Raw genomic sequence first — 21,505 nt, forward strand, 5'->3', positions numbered from 1 at the left:
GTCTTCACTAACATTTATTGGCAATCCATCCAGTAGTTTTCAGGATACATGTAGTGATATAGTATGTGGGGATCACGATTTGTGTTTTACACTTAAAATACAGTATAATCTGACACATCTCACATATTAGAATATCATGAAAATTCTTTTTAATGGTAATTTATTTTAATAGTGCGGGTTGCTACTAAAACTTGCTGCTTCAGTGAATGAAGGGATTCATTTTTGTCACTGCTGAGGTGTTCCTGAAGATCAGGTTACTTTCATAGGAGCCTTCAGCTCATCTCTTGGGTATGCTATCTCCTACCGTTCTCTTCTTCCTTCTGACAATACCCCTGCGGGGTTTGGGTCAGGCAAGTTGGCTGACGAATAAGTCACAGCACTGACATGGTCAGCAAACTATTTTATAGTCATTTTGGAACTCTGGGAAGATAAGCCCTGTTGGAAATGAAAATCTGAAGCTCCATAAAGCTTGATTGAAGCATGAAGAGCGTTAAAATCTCCTGGTAGATCACCACCAGATCACTTTACACCCCAAATCGTCACAGACCACATAAAGTTTTGAGTGGACTTAGAGCACCTTGGATTTTTAGTTTTTCCAGACTTTAGGATCTTAATTTTCAAATAAAATGCAAATTTGACTTTTAGCTGAAAATTTTGGACCACTGAGCAACTTTTTAGCTCAGGTAAGTTCCTTTGATTCCGATGTGATTTGATATTAGGATTGAGAAAGCTGTAGTATCTTTCCAGAAGACACCTGCATGTAGTGGCTCTTGATGCGATTCCAGCCTCAGTCCAACACTTGAAGTTTTTTCACCGTTTTCCCTACTTTTTCCCTTACAATACACTTTCTATCAATAGGCTTTACTACAAAACTCTGTGAACCTCCAGTTTTTACAGGAATGACATCCTGGCTTATCCCTTTTGTAGAGAGTATCAATGATTATCAGATCATGACTGTCAAGTCAGCAGTTTTTCCCATGATTATTGTTGGGTGTACTAATTCTAAAGGGTGTTCTCATTTTCTGAGATACATCTGTGTTTTTGTTAAGGCATTGAGAACTTCAGAATCCCTTCATCTCTTTAATACCACATTGATTCGCTAGATTGCACAGCGATGACATAAACGAGTAGGAAGTTTCATTCATAATATTCAACATGTAAAATCTTGTCAGAATTTTTGATGTAAGACCTCTCATGTGCCCAACATCACTGCCCTTTCCAGTGACTGATAACTCAGCTGGGAACTGTTTCACCTGCAGGCAAAACGGATTGGTTCAATAGAGGGCATTCACGCGTGACATTTAAATCTCTATCTATTGAATGGTTCCAAGTGCACCTCTATCTATCCGAATGCAAAACATAATCCATGTTTGCTGCCGTACATCAAGCTTCCATGAAGTTTCTCAGGCTTGAAAACGGAATTCATATCCTGCGTTAGGTCGACCAATTAAAAGGCCACTGATGGATTTATTTCGATGACATTATTTCCGGAATGTCATACATGACCCGCGGTCCCGAAGAAGTCCTTTTGCTATCCTTACAGTCTTTTCTTCTCTTCCAGTCCTGTTCCATCCGACTGCCACTTATGTTATCAAGCAACATTCTGCTTCACCTCTGCTCATGCCTTTTTAAAATTTCAGTCCTGGATGCTTATTTTTAGCTCACGAGGAAGGCCCCAAAGTAGTTTGCCCGACCGTCCATCTCTATGACACTAGCATTGCTAACAGTAATGAAGAGGCGATCTGCAGGCTGTAGAAAGGCAGTGCCAGCCTGATGCAGAGAGAAGAGGCCAGGCTCCTGACCCCGGGGCCAGCAGACACTCCTAATCGATTTCATCAGTAAGATAGGTGCCGTGTAGGAACTCATCTGTGGGCAACACCAAAAAGAAAGAAAACATGAATAAAGCATGGCATTATATATCAGCACATATCACTGATTTGTAAGCGTTCTACCTTTCGGTTTAAATTTACAGGCTATACTGACTTAGTTTCATTTTATCCTGATTGACACTGAGGTTATTTAAACCAACTCAAGATCAAAGGAAATCCTGTAAGGATATATGCATCTCAAACAAGAGCAAATAAAGTAACTTAACACTTGAAGGCTGTGAGCTTTAAATGTTCTTTAATGTATTTGAAAGAAAAAGGAAGTGTGTACTTTTAAGAAGCCTTAAAGGACACAACACTACTTAAACGGAGGGACAGAGATATAGATATTGGAAGAAAACTAAGTAATATGGTTAATGATTTCTTGGATTAAAAGGTTTAGCTGCCTTTTTAATTCCATCTCTCACTTGAACATCATGAAACCATATTTATTCGCTAAAACACTAATAGTATAATTTCTAATTATAGCTATAGCTAACCATCACCAGTTATCCTTTAATAAGTAAAAAAGCTTTGACCTTCTTGTAGATATACTGGACAAGCTGAGCTCCTTGCTCCTCTCTTGTTTCCCCGTCCATCTCCCCCATGGACGGGAGTTTGAAGTAGGTCTGGGCGTAGATGTAATAGAGGCCTGCTCTGGGTACCAGCAGCTCTCCTCCTCTCAGCTCTATGTTCTGCAAGAAGGACAGGCCTCTCTGGCCTTCCCACACTCTGATGCGCTCTCCCAGGTACCCCTTGCTGCTCTGTAAACCTGGAACAGCTACACGCGCATACAGAAAGTAAGACATAGTATATATGCATAGAAAAAGCACTGAAATACAAAAACACTTAAAGCTTCAAGACTGAGTTTTATTAAACACTGTTAAAACAGTAACTGCTAACCAAATTATAAACAAATGTTCATGACATGTACAGTGGGTAAGTAATGTTCACAGATGTGCCCACAGACCAGCAGCTATCCACAACTGCTTCTCTAATAGATTAAAATAATGTTCAGCCATGTATTGGTGCTGCATACTGTGGAACAATTATTTTTCCTCTAACATGGTGCCTAATCTAGAACTACTAAACCACTATTCAATAAATTAGACTGTCAAATAAGTCGTGCATCAGTCAGACACCTGCACCACATTTGAGTGGCTCCCTCTAGTGGTAGCATGGAAAAAAATAAGACAAAGTAATGCATGCTCCTAGCCTGTTTCCCCGTCCTCCCCACTTATTTACTGCGGAGATGTTGTTCAGCACAGTTATTAACATAAAGACCGCACCGGTTTTAATGCACCTTGCTGACCTAACATGCAAAAGTCCCTGGGTGGGCTGCATCCGGCGTAAAAGTCCACGCCAAATCAAAAACATGCAGATCCCTCCACTGTGGTTGAAAAAAGAAGATGAGCTCGCCATTTTTAAAGTTGCTTTTTTGAAGAGTCACAATGAAGGTACAAATGTGATTCTACACATAGTACCTTTAAAGTGAATTCCTTTCGCATGCTTCAAAGCTTTCCTTTTACATGCTATTCCTCTCAGCGGGTCTGTGTACACTGGATCTATAGTCCATTGCATACAATGCTTGGAAAGTATCTACGTGGGCAATATATGAGCTTTTTTTCTTTTTCATTTCTCAGACAAAGACTAATGACTCATCTCAAAAACACCATAGGAAACTCCAGGGTATGAGAGAGCGGTTGTACAAGCCCTGACAGACATGTAGGTGTGAGGAGGTAACAAAATCTGAAAGGAGCCTCGGAAGCCTGGAAGCAAAATTCTTAACCTATGGCCTTGAAAAGGTAAAGCAGTGTGCACACGTGTTATGTGTTTCAGGTGTTTGTTATGCATTTCAGAATCAAATGTAACTGATAAAATGATCCTCACTCTCTGAATTTGGAGGCTCTGCTGATGAGACAACACCAGTCACATGTGCACCAACTTTGGGAAGAGAGACCCCTGTGAAAAATGAAACAGAATACACACACATACACACGGGACATTTTCAGTGTAAGAAGCCATGCGTGACAGTGTGATTGACATTGAATGGTATGGTTCTTACTTCTCTCTGGAGTAGGTATCTGGAATCTTTCAGCAATCTTCTGACAAAAACAAAACAAAACAGAGGAATAATAAGAGAGGAGGAAGTGAAAGAGATTACCAGTTATGTAAAATACAAACATACAGAATCACTAAACTAACGCAATCAGAATCAGCAAGGAAGTCACCACCGTGAACCCCTCAGTACACAGTCTGCTTTAACCCAGCTGCGATGGCAGATGTCCTTTTTAAGGACTTCCAAAAGTGAACAATCAAAACAGTCAAATTAGAAGTAACCAACTCTATCAAATTTCAGCTGAACAAAGATCAATAAAAACCTTCTTTAAGTAGTAGTGGACCTGTTGCGTGACCTGCCAGCAGGGGTCGCTCTTCTTTTCTGCCGCGTCCAGGAAGTTCAGATTCGGGTTTACAAGACAGGACATGCTGCTCCTGGAAAAACTCTCCTGCATCTATGAGAGTAAAACAACAAGTAGAACAGGGTGAAACTAATCAGACACATGTGCAAATTCTTCTTACCTACCAACTGATCTGTAAATATAAAAGTTGAGGCACTGGGTATTAGGTTACATGTTCTCCCGGTGTAAGTGTCTGTGGCATAACCATCATTGATATACATGGACTGCGCACATTGGCTTCAAAATACCTGTTTTGGACGCAGCTCCATGAGGTGAACAACAGTGCTTAGAAGGCTTTTTTAAAAATTAACAGCTTTAAGTCTGCTGTAATCACCATAAGACATACTGCGTGTGTATGTGCGTGCTTGACAATTTGCTGGAAACATCATTACAACTAAAAACATAATGTCAGCAGGCTGCCCTTGCGCCACAGGTGTGTCTGAGCGGAGACGTGTGTGTGATTCCCGTGATTATGATATTTTAGAGGCGTTTTCAGCTCGTCACAATGTCTACCCGTCTCTGAAATGCGTTGCTTTAGGGTGTCACAACCCATTTCCTCCAATTGTTTAATGTTATCTCGCCCCAACTTTCTTCGCTCTCATTGTCCGGCGCTGGGTGCAGAAATTCCCGCAGGGATTATTACGGGACTTTTAGGAGTAACCTAAATAACCTTTCTAAATTTCTCTTTAAAAATAGATATTCCCAGCGCATTTATTTCTATTCCTTGTTTATTTATGAGGCAATTAAATCAAAGTGGTAAAGCAATTTTAATGTTTTTCTGACTATATCTGCGGTCCACAGGTCATTTGGAGTTCATGTTTTAATATGCAGTTCCTCTGTCCTCGATCATACTTATCTTGTTCCACAGGTATGAGCCGCATGCCTCAATGAAGATCTGTGTTCTTAGTAAGCTTAGCTTGTTCCCATGAAGCATGTCAGGACACCATGTTTGACGCCTCTCACTCACTCTCATGCGTTCCACGCAAACCAAACGCATTTCTTACCGTGTTCAGGACTTTGTTGAAGTACATAAAACTGACGGCGACCGCGATGGTCTGGAGGAGGACTGCTGCGAGTAAGATGAGCCCCAGACTCTGGACAGAAATGGACATGGCCATATCACACAACGACTGAATTCACCAAGAAAAAAAGTTAAGGATCAAGAAAGCGCTTGAGTGAGGCAGACCAAGCTCTGTTGCATTTCTTCTGTGTAGGACAGAAAGAGAGAGGGAGGGAGGAAAAGTGTGCAGGCGTCTGTAGGTGGAGCAGAAGGGAGGTATGGAGCATTACAACAGCCTCAAGATGACTGGTGTCAAGCCAGCCTCCAATTCGAGACTTGCAGTCAAGCCAGCCTCCAGTTTGTTTTACGTTCCCTGTGTATTCAAAGTATTACGGGAATGGATGTGGAAACCGGATTTCAAAATAAAAGCCAACTTCGAGTGAATTAACAGATATGTTAAGAACATAATAACATATAATTTAGGCTTTTTTTTTTTTTTTACAAACTCTAATGTTAGATCTATATGACACAGCCTTGTACCCTAATTGTGCCCTGTCACTATCAAGGCCATCTTATTTTGGATTTCAAAGTAAAAGCCCTGTGAATCTTCATTTTTGAACTACTCTTTCAATGACTTAATAATGCTCTTAAAAGCAAAAGTCGTATTTCCAAATACTATTTGAACTTTATATCAACACTTTCCAACCACAGTCTTTTTTACAGTGATACCATATCAATATCAAGTCAGTCTGATTTTGCCTTTCATAGTAATGGCCCTTTGAAATTGTCCATAATTGACTTAATCTTCTAACGATTCAAAATGCTCTAAAATGAAAAATTCTTGTTTCCACAGGGTAATTCCACCTTAGATCAACAGTATACAGCCCCACAGTGATACCATATCAATATCAACTCATTCTGATTTTGCTCTCAAAAATAAAAGCCTTTTCAAATTGTCCATAATTGACCTAACTTTCAGTGATTTCAAAATGCTCTAAAAAGGAAAATTCCTGTTTCCACAGGGTAATTCCACCTTAGATCAACAGTATACAGCCCCACAGTGATACCATATCAATATCAAGTCATTCTGATTATGCCTTCCAAAATAAAAGACTTTTTAAATTGTCCACAATTGACCTAACTTTCAGTGATTTCAAAATGCTCTAAAATGGAAATTTCCTGTTTCCACAGGGTAATTCCACTTTAGATCAACAGTATACAGCCCCACAGTGATACCATATTAATATCAAGTCATTCTGATTTTGCCTTCCAAAGTAAAAGCCTTTTCAAATTGTCCACAATTGACCTAACTTTCAGTGATTTCAAAATGCTCTAAAATGGAAATTTCGTGTTTCCACAGGATAATTCTACTCCAGATCAACAGTATACAGCCCCACAGTGATACCATATTAATATCAAGTCATTCTGATTTTGCCTTCCAAAATAAAAGACTTTTCAAATTGCCAAGATACGACCTACTCTTTTAAAGATTTCAAAATGCTCTAAAAGTGAAAATTGCTGTTTCCACAGGATAATTTCACTTTAGGTCAACAGTATACAACCTCACGATGTTACCATATCAATTTCAAGTAATTCTGATTATGCCTTCCAAAATAATGGCCTGTTGAAAATGCCCATAATTTACCTAACTTTCAGTGATTTCAGAATGCTCTAAAAAGGAAGATTTCAGTTTCCACAGGGTAATTCCACTTTAGATCAACAGTATACAACCTCACGATGTTACCATGTCAATTTCAAGTCAGTCTGATTTTGCTTTTCAAAATAAAAGCTTTTTCAATTTGCCCATATATGACTTACTCTTGGAGAGAATTCAAAATGCTCTAAGATGGAAAATAGCTGTTTCCACAGCATAATTCCACTTTAGATCAATAGTATCCAACCCCACAGTGATACCATATCAATATCAAATCAGTCTGATGTTGCCTTCCAAAATAAAAGACTTTTCAAATTGCCGATATACGACCTACTCTTTTAAAGAATTCAGAACGCTCTAAAAATGAAACTTGCTCTTTCCACAGGATGAATCCATGTTAGATCAAAAGTGTACATCCACACCATGGTACTACTTCAATTTCAAGTCATTCTGATTTTGCCTTCCAAAATAATGGCCTGTTGAAAATGCCAATAACTTACCTAACTTTCAGTGATTTCGGAATGCTCTAAAAAGGAAATTTTCTGTTTCCACAGAATAATTTCACTTTAAATCAACAGTATACAACCCCACAGAGATACGATGTTAAGATCAAGTCACTCTGATTTTGCCTTCCAAAATAAAAGTATTTTCAAATTGCCCGTAGACGACCTACTTGTTTAACGATTTCAAAATGCTCTTAAATTGAAAGATGCTGTTTCCACAGGATAATTCCACTTTAGATCAACAGTATCCAACCCGACAGTAAAACCATGTAAATTTCATGTTGGTCTGATTTCGCCTTTCAAATTAATGGCCCGTCGAATTTGTCCATATGTGATATACTCTTTCAATTATTTCAGAATGTTTTAAAAATGAAAATTGCTGTTTCAACACATATTGGGTTTTCATTTTGAAAAGCAAAATCAGACTCAATTGATTATGACAGAATTGAATCATAAAGATGATGTAAAAGGAAGCTGAAATTGCCACTAGGTTGTAATTGATAGTACGTTTATATTTTAAGTCTGTGGAAAGATGTCATGGTTGGTTTGCAAGCTGTTTTGTAATTTCTTTATTTAGAATGACATCTTTCCACAAATTATGGGCATTTTCAACAGGCCATTATTTTGGAAGGCATAATCAGAATTACTTGAAATTGATATGGTAACATCGTGAGGTTGTATACTGTTGACCTAAAGTGAAATTATCCTGTGGAAACAGCAATTTTCACTTTTAGAGCATTTTGAAATCTTTAAAAGAGTAGGTCGTATCTTGGCAATTTGAAAAGTCTTTTATTTTGGAAGGCAAAATCAGAATGACTTGATATTAATATGGTATCACTGTGGGGCTGTATACTGTTGATCTGGAGTAGAATTATCCTGTGGAAACACGAAATTTCCATTTTAGAGCATTTTGAAATCACTGAAAGTTAGGTCAATTGTGGACAATTTGAAAAGGCTTTTACTTTGGAAGGCAAAATCAGAATGACTTGATATTAATATGGTATCACTGTGGGGCTGTATACTGTTGATCTAAAGTGGAATTACCCTGTGGAAACAGGAAATTTCCATTTTAGAGCATTTTGAAATCACTGAAAGTTAGGTCAATTGTGGACAATTTAAAAAGGCTTTTATTTTGGAAGGCATAATCAGAATGACTTGATATTGATATGGTATCACTGTGGGGCTGTATACTGTTGATCTAAGGTGGAATTACCCTGTGGAAACAGGAATTTTCCTTTTTAGAGCATTTTGAAATCACTGAAAGTTAGGTCAATTATGGACAATTTGAAAAGGCTTTTATTTTTGAGAGCAAAATCAGAATGAGTTGATATTGATATGGTATCACTGTGGGGCTGTATACTGTTGATCTAAGGTGGAATTACCCTGTGGAAACAAGAATTTTTCATTTTAGAGCATTTTGAATCGTTAGAAGATTAAGTCAATTATGGACAATTTCAAAGGGCCATTACTATGAAAGGCAAAATCAGACTGACTTGATATTGATATGGTATCACTGTAAAAAGACTGTGGTTGGAAAGTGTTGATATAAAGTTCAAATAGTATTTGGAAATACGACTTTTGCTTTTAAGAGCATTATTAAGTCATTGAAAGAGTAGTTCAAAAATGAAGATTCACAGGGCTTTTACTTTGAAATCCAAAATAAGATGGCCTTGATAGTGACAGGGCACAATTAGGGTACAAGGCTGTGTCATATAGATCTAACATTAGAGTTTGTAAAAAAAAAAGAAGCCTAAATTATATGTTATTATGTTCTTAACATATCTGTTAATTCACTCGAAGTTGGCTTTTATTTTGAAATCCGGTTTCCACATCCATTCCCGTAATACTTTGAATACACAGGGAACGTAAAACAAACTGGAGGCTGGCTTGACTGCAAGTCTCGAATTGGAGGCTGGCTTGACACAAGTTCAAGACTTCACTGTTATTAGATAGAAAGGGGCAGGGAGCTGCTGCACATGCAACTTTAGGATGCCTTCAGTCAGTGTCGGAAATGTCAAAACTTGCTTCCTTTTTTCAATAAAATCTCCTTTTTGTCCCACTTCAAACATTTTTTTTTTGCTACTAATAAAGTCACGTACTGTTATATTATGATATAATAAAGAAGGTCACAATCACAGACAGAAAAGTATGTATATGCTTAAACCATATAAAACTATATGCAATCTTGAATTAGTTCAAAATAGAGCCTAAAAATTCTTTCTTTGCATGACTCAGAATAGCTTTACGACATTTAATCCCAGTGTCCTCAACTTCACCCATATTTCACAACTCAATAAATCTGTCACTGTGTCCAAGAAGCAACTAATCAGTGCATTTTTACAACTTAATTCCCCAAATGTGGGGATAATCGAGGACAACATGAAGGCCCTGGAAACAGTCAGCCGTAACATGTGTTGTGGTTTATGTAGCCATGAAGCAATTTTGTTTTGTCTCTCTTTTATGATAGAAATAAGTTATCTTGGTGTCTAACTGTTAAACAGCTGCAGGTGAAGTCAGTTAAGGAACCTTGGTTTGCAGTTATCCTCTTGGCCTTGCTTGCGTGTTGCTTGATGAAGGAAATAAAGCGGTTATTGTTAAAACATGTGCTGTATGTCACATGTGTCGCAAGTAAGAGACTGTGCAAAGCAAATCAAAGCAGCAATAGGCTAACACTGTGAGATAGTTTTGGATAGAAGTACTGCGCAGGTAGCAGATCATCAGCATCTGAAAGTAATCTCCTTCCTGCTATTGTGTGGTGATCTGAGAGACTTCTATTTGATTAGTGCTGAATGACCTGCCATTTTTAGGGCTTCTGCGTACCCACATAGTATTTGTCACAGGGGAGTGATTTAATCGGGAGAATTTAACCTTGAGTAGTTCCCGTGCTTTCATTCCATCACCTCTAACCCTTGCTCTATTGTCAGTGTCAGGAAGTGAAAGTGGGGCTGAAGGAGTTCACAGCTCCAAGATGTGAGTGACCCTCCCAACAATCAAACGCTGAGGGAAAGCATGCAAAGCCCATTCAAAGCCGCACGCATGTAACTTTAATCTTCACACGTTTGCACATCACTGAATATTTCCCAGCAGGTTCACTAAAGCAGGCAGCACCAAAGTACATTAAAATATACTCAGAAGTTTAAATGAGGATCGCAGCAGAGATTAAAATATCAAAAATGCGGAAGGCAGAGTAAAGACTAATGTGATTCCCAGGCTTGTCAGAGAGAATGAATGGAAACGGTGAGTGATACCTGAAGACTATTTGGCCTCAGGCAAGCCAGACGACACCCTGAGAGACATACCTGTCAAAACTTCAACAGCAAACATGCATTTAAACATGCATTTTTATCAGCCTTTTTCCATTTGTCTTATTGTTATTTCTTCTCCTTACCTTGAGACATTTGGTGACCTTTGACCTGTGTCAGCTATTTTCTCATGCAGGTCTTGGCTAGCTTTAATCCTCTAGCAATTCGATGCCTAAAGGAATAGTCAGACATTGTGGGAAATATGCCCGTTTTCTTCAATGAGTGTAATCAGTAGTTTCACCTTCTTGTGATCTCTTTGTATTTCTATTCATGAAGGTAACTCTTGAGTGTAGACTTGGACAATGATACATCTACTTGCTCCAGCGTGATCCTGACTTGGTTAGACTGTGGTAAGGAGTTTTTCTTAACCAACGAAAGAATTCAGCAATAATCCACTTAAGCTGTCTTCCTGGTCTTTTAGTGTTGTTGGTGGGGACAACTAAGCAGTAGAGTTTGCACAAACCAAACAGTAATAACAACTAATCACTGTGCAATCGACTGACAATAGCTGAAATACTGTGACATTTGGCTGCTATATCTCATTAATGAGTATATTTAATTGCTTATTTGGTGTATTTATATATGTATTATATGCTATATTTATGCTTATATTAATATTCAAGGCATATGAACAAGGAACTTGCTTTATCTGATCATGTAAATGTTTGTCAGTCAATTTTCTACTTCGGAAAAGCTCAACAATTAATGATCATGTGGAAGATGTATATTTATATATACTTGTACTTACTAACCTAATTTATATAAGTTACACTTCAACTATTGTATTTTTAGTCAGTTCTTTATATGACATTTGTTGCTGTATAATTAATTAATTTGCTCATTTGGATGTAATTAATTACTGGTATATTTTATTATATACTACCCAACGGTAAAGGTTAAATCAGGGACTTTACTTGTATTTACTGTTTTGCTAATTTAAGAGATTTACTATAATGGAAAAGCATATAGCATTTATCATATATCCTTTCTTAGTAACCAAATTTAAAAGATATTTGATCGTAACCCTTACACTCATTTATAGTCATAGTGATAGTGAATTGCATGTTAATCTGTGTATCAGCTCTGTGTCTTTGTTCTTATATTTAGATGCAGTAGGTTCTTGTGAGGGGAAACACCTTTCTACGGAAGCCAGCTAAATCACTGGTGTCTCGATGCATTGTTCGACACTTTGTTTTCTGAGCAGCTGTAGTCCTCAGATGGGAATTTAGGGAGATTCCATGACTTCACTGAGAGGAACGCAGGGAGGAGAAGCCTCAGGGGAGGGACAAGACAAGTAGAGTGCAGAAGGGAGTAGATGGAGTGTCCTTTAAATCTATAAGTCTAAGCTTTGCTTCAGAGCTTTGCCCCATTTTTCTCATAACTGTCACAGTTTTATAACACCATGTATTCCTCACAGAGAGACAGATGTTTTTTCCCTCAGTATTAACTAGTAGGTTCCATTTGAGGTATTTGAAGTTCAAATCCAGATGATTTTATTCAATTAATGTTTTTGCAGTTTATGGTCAAAATTTATTCAGCAATGCCATTTTCCTTTTTAAAAAAATTGTCATCAGACAAAACAAATGAGTAACATCATGTTAAATGGGTGCTACTACAGAAGAGAAAGATAGTCTTGTAGTCCAGCAGGGGGCAGGATCACACTGATTATTAGGGCTGTAACAAATTATTTGTGTGGCCACCCAAAATATTCACTCAGTTCTCTTGAAACTAATTAAGATGCATGCATAGGCCGTCTTACTCCTTGTATTAATCGCACGTCTGGATAAATGAAGAGGCTATGTCACGAGCGGCGTCTAGTATAAAATCTTTCCCAAATCAGACACGTGGATCCAGACAAGAGATGGAGCAAGAGGCAGAGAGATTTTAAGATTTCGCTGGAGGGACAGGATTAGAGGTTAGTATGTCAGAGGAACATCTGAGGTTCAGTCTGGAGACAAAGTAAGAGAGGCAAGGCTGAGATGGTCTGGAGATATGTAGAGGAGGGATAGTGGATAAATGGGGCAAAGAATGCTGAAGATGCAGCTGCCAGGCAGGGGGAAAAAGGACATCCACGAACCTTAGTCTATCCCAGAAGCAGGGTACACCCTGGACAGATCGCCAGTCTGTGGCAGGGCGAGGCTATCTCTTAAAGTACAGAATATTATATGAGTATGTAGACTGGTTGACCATTCACATAATATTTGTGATTTCCAGCTTATAGTTTTGGCAAAAGGAAACACAATGAGTACATTTAGTCAACCTGATAATGCCCCATGTTCAACAGAGAAGTTTTTTTTAATTATATATATATATTTGTTTTGGTTTTCTGCAATAATCAGTGCAGTTCAGTCCAATGATCAGAACTTATGTAACTCAAGCTGAACATTAAGTCATCCAGAAAAACAACAAATGTGAATAATGAGACACACGGAAGGAAAATGCACCAAAATCATACTGTATTTATTGCACATCACAGGCTGATGATGTATGCTGTAGCTGTGAGCTTTAATTTAAAAAAGAAAAAAGGTTTAAAAGAAGGAGAAAATTGGAACTCGAAGCCTGCAAATGCATTTTATATACAACAATCTGGTCAGGATCGTGATGCTATCCCTGCACCTGGCATACATGCAGCTGCTTTCGGTTAACTGCTTCTGACAGGCAAACAAAATACCTTTCAGTCATTTATATAAAACCAATGAATTACTGTAAAAATACAGGAAGATGAGTGTAAAAATAAACAGTCATCAGACTAAAAGGAAATGTGCATTTTGTTAGCGATTGTCAAGAGCCAGAACATGTTAGACATTGTGTTCTTATGGTGCAAGCTGAACTCAAGAAAGGCAGTGAATACCTACTGAATACCTTGCTACTTAGATACAGCTTTGCTTTGAACTTAATACTATGCAAGCAGGCTAATATGCACGATCAGATCAGATTGATTCTTCAGATGAATACAGTGAAATGCTCAGATTTCAAATTTGGTATAAAATACAACTGAGGCTAGAATTTTGTTAGCTTTGCAGGTATCTGACCCCAAACATGTAGGATTCTACAAATTTATTTGGTTATGGTGATGATACAAAATCTAAATATAGCATTGTTATTATAAAGTATTGTGAGGGAACATGACCGTCTATACAAAATACCTTAAATATTAATATTTAAGGAGACAGTTCATTCAAAACCCAAAAAGTAAACCCCATAAAATTGCCAGACTAATTTTTATCCTTTGGGGTGCATGACAGTTTAAAAAATTCATGGCAGTCACTTTGATAGTCATTGAGCAACTGCAATATGAATAAAAGCGGCAGATCTACTGTATACCAGCCAACAGGGTAAAATACTGAGCACTGCTGAAACTGCTGACCTGACCTCAGCTGTTTTTAGTGAGAGGGGAAAAAAACACCACAATTCAAATGATTGTTTTCGACTTTGGGGCCTAACTTGTGATGCTTTTGTTTTAATAGTGGAGTATAAATTAAAAAGATCTTGTGACATTTATTACTCATGTGTTTTTTGTGTCGCTACAAAACAGCACATGCACGATCCTTCGTATTGGAAACAGGCGATGAATGAATTCATTTAAGCAAAGCTATTGGCTGTCAAAGCACTTTAATGACTTTATAAAGTATCTTTATTAGTTGGTCACAGTGTTAGCTATGCTGATGTTGCCTGCAGATTAGACTGGTTCTAAGTATCACAAAACCTTCACATGTATTGAGCGTGTGCAGGTACACAAGGGCCCTGAGCTTAGATGTCAGATTTTTAAACAAAGAGTACATTTACTAGGCCTTCAGCCAAGCCTGTGATTCACAAAGACAAGGGCTTCCAACCATTACTCACTTGCAAAAACACACATACACACTTCTACAGGTTGTTCTGCAGCCAGCTGAGGTAACCCCTGAGTGCCTTCTTCCCAACGTCAAATTCAAGTGGCCAGGATGTTAAACTGAAACATCCATGGAAGCCATCCTCATAGTGGTCGCTGGTAACAGCGACCCCTGCATCCTGTAAGCGGCGAACATACATCAGCCCATCATCCCTCAACACGTCATGCTCACATGTTAGAATATATGCACGAGGGCATTTTGCCAACACTTCTGGCCCAGCCAGCAGTGGTACCGCTCGCACATCAAGCAGGCCTGGCACCCTCTTCAGAAACCCCTCAGATCCCTTTTCCACAATAACAGGCTTGTAGTTCTTCTTGTACTTCTGAGTAAGTAGCACATTCCAGTCAAGTCTTGACCTCAGCTCTGGGGTGAGTGAAGAGTGTTGCAAAGCGCTGTGGTTGTTCACTAAAAACTCGGGCATAAGAGAGAGGTCAATGTTCAGATACTGCAGCCAGAACTGGATCATGCTGGTCCGGTAAAGGACGGGGATATATTGGTTCTGCAAATAGGAGGGTGTATTGAAATCCAAAGCCTGGAGCACTGGATAGATCAAAGCCTGGACACTGAATTTCACACTCATGCTGTCATCTACAGAAATCTGAAAAAACAAACACACAATATGAGTAATGGCTGTGTACATTGCAATGCAGACTGTGTGGTGATGTCAAATGGTTGGTTCTCTCCTTTTCCTTACAGCAAGATGAACGTGTGTTTTTCTTCTTTCTTTCAACTCTAAATTACAACCAACAACAATGTGGTGTTGGACTTTTTTTTGTCATGTTGCATATTAGAGCCAGGTAGTTCAATTCAATTCATTTTGTTTATTTATTCGCCTCAAGGCACTTTATATTGTAAGGTAGACCCTACAATAATACATACAGGAAAAAAAACAACAATCATATGACCCCCTATGACCAAGCACTTTGGCGACAGTGGGAAGGAAAAACTCCCTTTTAACAGAAAGGAATCTCCAGCTGAACCAGACTCAGAGAGGGGCGGCCATCTGCTGCGACCGGTTGCAGTGAGGGGAGAAAGACAAGACATGGTGTGGAAATAACAGCTTTGTAAAGATAGCTTTGCAATGCAACTAATTTACAGTGCTGTGAAATAGCATGTGCACACATCCTGTTTTCAACTAGTTCTGTGTGAAAAACCAATGCTCCTCCCTTGTTAAATAATTAATTAAATATCATGGATAACTTTTTATAGAAAGCTGAGTTCAATTTCACCAGCCACACTCGGCTGCCAGACCTGTTGAATCAGACGAAATTACTTTAACAGAACCTGTCTGAGGTGAAGGGTTTTGAAGCCATTTCTAATTCTTTGGTGTTCCAGCAAACCATTGTGAGATCCATTATTATATTAATGGTGAGCCTTAAAAGGAGTGGACAGCTTACCAAAATTACTCGAATAGTGTATCGACAACTCATTCAGGAGGTCACAAAATAACCAGAACAACATCCAATGCCCTGCGAGCCTCACTTGTCTCCGTTAAGGTCAGAGTTCATGATTCAACAATAACACTGAGCAAAAGGGCTGCTTTGCTGCTTCAGGGGCCCGTTCTTCGTACCTCGCTAAGTAGGTTAGCCGGATTAGATTGTTGACGATTTCGCGTGATCCTGGATCAGTCGGTTCCCCGAAGCTCATCCGGGACTTGCTGTCATAGCAACAGAGCCGTAAGCGTAAACCTGCTCGGGAGCAGGTTTACTTTATGTAAACAGGATTAGATCGCGGCCACGCAGGTATGTCCGCGTCATCATACGAAAGCAACAGCGATATTCCACCACTGTTTCACCATAAATAAATAACATCAATGTAACTAAAGACAATGCAGCACCTGATCCATTTATTGATTTCACACAGGTCATTTCCTAAAAAAGGGAAATGTACTATTAACATTCTATTACATGTATGTGATTATTACAGATTTAATTCATATTTCAGAGTAGCAATTGTAAATTACTTCGTGTAATCAAGATGAGAGACCACGGCTATAAAAGCGAAGGTGGATTTGGGAAGCCTGTCGCAGCCATGTCCTGTCCGTATACGCGAGCCACCCATTGCGGAAGGTGCAAGATTGATAAGGAGAGTCCTCAGAATTCAGCGTATATTGCGGGATAGACAGGATCCTTTAGCTCAGCGCGACAGTGTGCTCATAGAGAGATATCGATTTTCCCGTGAGGGTATTATTCACTTAACCAACTTGTTGACGAGGGGGTGCAGGACCACCACCTGTCTTTTTTTCCTCTGCCCTTTTCTTGGTTGCTGTTATAAACAAACAGATTATTCCAGGGTCTCTTTCCAAGAGACTAAAAGCAATATAAGTGATAAATATTACCATTCTGTAGGATATTCTTATATTTCACTTTTACCTGTTCCCATGTTCTAGTGGGTCCTGTCGTGGCTCTAATGTGAAAGAGGATAAAATATAACATATTATAATATAATGTAATATAATATTGGATAATATAGTGTAATATAATAAATCTACCCTACCGCCTACTGGTGTTGGCCAGAGGGGCCGATGGCGCGATATGGCAGCCTGGCTTCTGTCAGTCTGCCCCAGGGCAGCTGTGGCTACAACCGTAGCTGCCTCCACCAGTGTGTGAATGTGAGAGTGACTGAATAGTGGCATTGTAAAGCGCTTTGGGTGCCTTGAAAAGCGCTATATCAATCCACTCCATTATTATTGTTATTATTAAATTACTTACGAGTTTAATTTGTCAGCAACTTCCTGCCAGCCCTCGCTCCTTGCTTTTGCAGCCTTTGCAGTGTTCCCTTGCGTTCTGATTAAACTCTGAAACTCCTGAAATCCCTCACTCAAGAGTTCTTGCTCTGCTGCCGAAAAATACCGAGCCGAGCGCGCTCCGTCGACATTTTCGCCGACCAATCAGAGGGTTGCCGATCAATGTTTCTACTATCGATGCGTGGCCCCTTTTACGACACCCAGTGATGTCACATTACTGCGTCCAGCTGTACTAATCGTCAACAGCAGGTGTGTTCGGGGAACCGGATTAGCGAGCTCACGGTTAGCGCGATGATTTGATCTTGGATGTGTCATTTGATCTTGGATGTAGTAAGCGACGTACGAAGAACGGGCCCCAGGACCTGGATGACTGCCATAACTGATGGAACCATGAATTCTGTTCTCTGCCAGGATCAGTTTGTGTACTGAAGCTCAAGTTCACTTAGATTTACAGCATGACAATGATCTTGAACACACCAGCAAGTTCACCTCTGAATGGCTCAAAAAATTAGGGTTTTGCATCAGCCTGGTCGACTTAAATCCAATTGAGATGCTTTGGCATGAACTTAACCAAGCTGTTCATGTTTGAAAACCATTCAAAAACAATGCTGCAAAGAAGAGTGAGACAAAATTCCTCCACAGCAACTTTTTCCCTTAATAAATTAAAATCATGATTCATAAACTGCATTTTGTATTACCTTGGGTTATTTTTGTCTAGTATTAAAAACTGTCTGATCACTTAAAACATCTAAGAATGACAAATATGGAAAAACAAAGAAATCAGGATATATGTCATGATCCAGAGCATTATACTAGCAGTCGTGGAAGGCATTTTATGAATTAAAACATTTGGCATTTGAGCTTGATATACGAATTGTCGCATGCATGCAGAAAATAGCCTCTGCCTTTACCTCCTGAGCAACTGCAGCAGCAAGGTTTCCTCCAGCGCTGTCACCTGCCACAGCCACACGATCTGGGTCAATAGAATACTTGGCAAGAACCTCTGGAGACAAGAAGTGTTTGGCAGCAGCAATACAGTCTAAATATGGCACTGGAAAGTGCACATCTGGATACAGACGATACCTACACACACAGAGGGTTCAGATGTAATTTACTAGAGGTTTAGAAAGCTTTGGAGTATATAATTAAAGGGACACTCCACTGATGTTGTGAATGGAGACTACAGTTTTGCAAGAGGAAACACACTTACTCAACAGAGACCACAACAGTATTCAGCTCATCTGACACCATTCGGTTGGTAATATCATATGGCCCCTTCTCTGAGGAATTGAAAGAGTGAGAGACGGTTAGATATATGCCTATTGTGTTATTGACACTTAAGAAACTTTGCACCTAAAAAGCAAAGACAGCTATAATTATCACAAGTAATGTCTCAAAGTCTATGATTCTGTTTAAAGTAGGCATATTATTTTTATTTCTAACTAGAGAAAGCAGTTAGAGACTCACTGGTGGTGCCGAGGGCCCAGCCACCTCCGTGGAAATACATCAACCCTCTCCTCAGATGACCCTCCCCTCCAGCTGGGGGCTCGTAAACTCGCACTGGGATGCCAGCGAAAGAGATGTCACTGACCTTCACACCTGGAACGGCCCCTGCACTGGACTCAGTACTCAGAAATTCCTTTAATATCCCTTCAAAGCCAAATGTGAACTGCCTGAAAGATCTAGTGTGATGGTCAAATCCCAGCCATTGCTTCAAAGAGGCCTGAAGACAAGAGTAAACCAAACTCCAGCTCAAACCCCTTGATTGGTACTTGTTTGTTTCAGGACACACATTAAGAATTGAATACATAGATTGAAAGGAAATTAGTGGAAACAACAGAAAGTCATAGGGAATTTGTCAAAAGGCAAAAATGTAGTCATCTCTTGGCAGGATTTTGAGACAATTTCTCACAGTCACCTTTCTCCTCCTACACTATGCATTACTGATATGTCTGCCCTTTCCCTCACTTAGAGTGTCACAACAGCAGTGCTGAAGACACTGTTGCACTGTCACATGTGCAGATATCACATTTTCACTCTAATGAAGGATAAAGTCAGTTTCTGTTATGCATCAGCACACTGTTCACTAGTGGGTTTTAAAACTATTTAACAATATCAGTCACACTTGAGCACGTTCTTGTGCATAACGTCTGCTGTAGAAACAATGAAGCAATGCAAAATTAATATTAGTGATGTTTTCTTAAACAGTGTCCTCAAACTAGATAATAATGACTGTTTTAAATCTTAAAATAACACAAAAAACCCCACAATAAATCCAGATTTTTAGTAAACTCTCGCTCTGAGGATTAGTCTCGGCCAGCGTGCTAATAATCTAGCCATCTATTGTCTGCCACTTTCAAAATGTAGAACACAGGTGAGGGTGTAAAGTTCATGATCGTCTCACAGCCCCAAAATAAAAGTCTCAATAACTTTTGAAATCACACAGTGGGATTACTAAATGAGCTCTTTCACAGACTTGGTGCATTTCAACCCTGCTGTGAAATCAGATTTCATGACACAAGCATGAAAAGTCCTCTGGATATCTGGTCATCCAGTAAAACTAAAAACTGGACTATAGATACCTTGAATCCATGACATCCGTATTTATTTCAACAGCATATCATTTTGCACTGTTACACTGAATATCAACACCAAACGTCATATTCTAGCAAAGAAAGATGGTACCTTTTCCCCCCCTCTAAATAAACACAAGGTTCAAAGTCCAAGTCTGTGTTTGACTATGTTTTGTTCAGAGCATGTTTTTAATAATGCAAGCTTTTCAAAGACACAGTGCACGCAGCCAACCTGTAATAACACATTTAATTAAAACTTTGCACATAGAAAAGTCAAGATTCTGTCTAATGCGATCCTTCTCATTCGTCTCTTTTTGATGCCTTACGTGCACCAGCTTTTCTTCCTAGTGAAAATATCTACTCTCTTACCACATGAAATGCTGTCCTTAAATAGGCATCCAGTATCATCAACTTCCACGGCTGCGGAATGGCATCAGGGAGCGGGATGTAAATATAATAAGCAAGTGCCAGCGTTAATGACACAGTAAGCAGGAGTGACAGCAGCCTCATCTCGCAGCTGTGGGATGATGTTTCTTCAGTTACTGACTGGGCGGAAGACTGAGACAGACCCCGCCGCTTCAAGCTGTCTGATTCTTAATTTGTCACTGGCGCTTGGCACCAGAATACGTGGCAATTAAGCACTTCCGCTGGAAATCTTCAAAATAAACCTACATTTTGAAAGTGACGTTTCTTTTAAAAATAAAACGTTTTGAATAAATCTATTTTAGTCACATAACTTTGAAATTGGAAAACATGAAATAGCCGTGGTTCATCTGGTCATATGCAGGCAGGTCGTATGAAAAATAAAACAAATAAACTAAAAAAACAACAACAACAAAACAAAACAAATACATTGAGGTAAAAATACCCTAGTAAAAATAAGGCATCACAGTATTTTTATTGCGCGATTTGCATGACTGGATTAGGGCTTTTATTTTGAAAGCTGGGTGAAAACAGCAGCGAATGGGCATCTGGGAAGTGGGAGGGTTTGTTTTGAACAGCTGTATGCGTGTGTAAGTTGTATTACATGTTTGTAACCACCGAGAGGCACAATGGAGCTGCAGTCCATTAGACATTAGATTTGTGTGGGCAGATTTTGGAATCACATTTTAAAGGATGACAAACAGAATGGTATTATATGAATTGCTTCTGTATTTTAGGCCTAATCAAACCAACTAGACGGAAACCGAAAAGAGAAAATAGCAAAAAGAACTAAATGCTTTTCTTCAGGAAACTCAGTGTTAATCCTTGAGATGTAATTTTTTTTTAAATTCCTTTTGGATTTGGAAAGGGAGGATTTGCAGTTTGGGGTGGAGTCATGTTCCTGTTCAAACTAGGAGCTCCTTTCTCGCTGATTATTGATGCCTTTTTATCTGCAGACATCAGTGTTAGACCAAAGTCTCACTGGAAGGTATTAGTGGTGCAATTATGTTTAAGTTGGTATGAATCTTAGAATACCTAGGGTGCAGCTAAATCTGCATCAGATTGCCAGAAAGGCCCAGTACAGTCAACA

The 21,505-nt window shown here is 39.1% G+C and overlaps 2 protein-coding genes across 5 annotated transcripts; both read right to left on the bottom strand.

Annotated features, from left to right (window-relative positions):
- Window position 1: 1 nt before the first annotated feature.
- On the bottom strand, window positions 2-6,004 carry LOC146646704 (tumor necrosis factor ligand superfamily member 10-like). Of its 4 annotated transcripts, XM_085390667.1 has the most exons (7): window positions 5,511-6,002; window positions 5,329-5,418; window positions 4,247-4,378; window positions 3,931-3,970; window positions 3,756-3,827; window positions 2,405-2,646; window positions 2-1,866 (listed from the first exon to the last, which is right to left on the bottom strand). In XM_085390667.1, the coding sequence occupies exons 1-7, from the start codon at window positions 5,523-5,525 to the stop codon at window positions 1,657-1,659; spliced, it is 801 nt and encodes a 266-aa protein (XP_085246793.1). In that variant the 5' UTR covers window positions 5,526-6,002; the 3' UTR covers window positions 2-1,656. The 4 variants fall into 4 exon arrangements, with proteins under 4 accessions (XP_085246793.1, XP_085246794.1, XP_085246792.1 ...); XM_085390668.1 differs by having other exon boundaries at window positions 3,931-3,967; window positions 4,268-4,378; window positions 5,329-6,004; XM_085390666.1 differs by having other exon boundaries at window positions 3,931-3,967; window positions 5,329-6,003.
- A 7,224-nt stretch (window positions 6,005-13,228) lies between these two features.
- On the bottom strand, window positions 13,229-20,608 carry nceh1a (neutral cholesterol ester hydrolase 1a). Its single transcript, XM_085391809.1, has 5 exons — window positions 20,362-20,608; window positions 18,887-19,142; window positions 18,630-18,699; window positions 18,331-18,502; window positions 13,229-15,271 (listed from the first exon to the last, which is right to left on the bottom strand). The coding sequence occupies exons 1-5, from the start codon at window positions 20,500-20,502 to the stop codon at window positions 14,651-14,653; spliced, it is 1,260 nt and encodes a 419-aa protein (XP_085247935.1). The 5' UTR covers window positions 20,503-20,608; the 3' UTR covers window positions 13,229-14,650.
- Window positions 20,609-21,505: the final 897 nt, after the last annotated feature.

The sequence above is a fragment of the Rhamphochromis longiceps genome, linkage group LG19 (assembly GCF_057381845.1).
Source record: "Rhamphochromis longiceps isolate RC_006_pf linkage group LG19, R_longiceps_female_GT1.1, whole genome shotgun sequence".
Classification (NCBI taxonomy): Eukaryota; Metazoa; Chordata; class Actinopteri; order Cichliformes; family Cichlidae; genus Rhamphochromis; species Rhamphochromis longiceps.

Excerpts from the sequence above, each read along its gene's own strand:
- LOC146646704 (XM_085390665.1), bottom strand. The coding sequence starts at position 5,442 with ATGGCCATGTCCATTTCTGTCCAGAGTCTGGGGCTCATCTTACTCGCA. Across the intron at positions 4,379-5,328 it reads TCAACAAAGTCCTGAACACG|ATGCAGGAGAGTTTTTCCAG; the intron begins GTAAGAAATGCG and ends TTACTCTCATAG. Across the intron at positions 1,867-2,404 it reads TCCAGTATATCTACAAGAAG|ATGAGTTCCTACACGGCACC; the intron begins GTCAAAGCTTTT and ends TGTTGCCCACAG.
- nceh1a (XM_085391809.1), bottom strand. The coding sequence starts at position 20,502 with ATGAGGCTGCTGTCACTCCTGCTTACTGTGTCATTAACGCTGGCACTT. Across the intron at positions 18,503-18,629 it reads ACTGTTGTGGTCTCTGTTGA|GTATCGTCTGTATCCAGATG; the intron begins GTAAGTGTGTTT and ends CTGTGTGTGTAG. Across the intron at positions 15,272-18,330 it reads CTGCTGCAGTTGCTCAGGAG|ATTTCTGTAGATGACAGCAT; the intron begins GTAAAGGCAGAG and ends TTGTTTTTTCAG.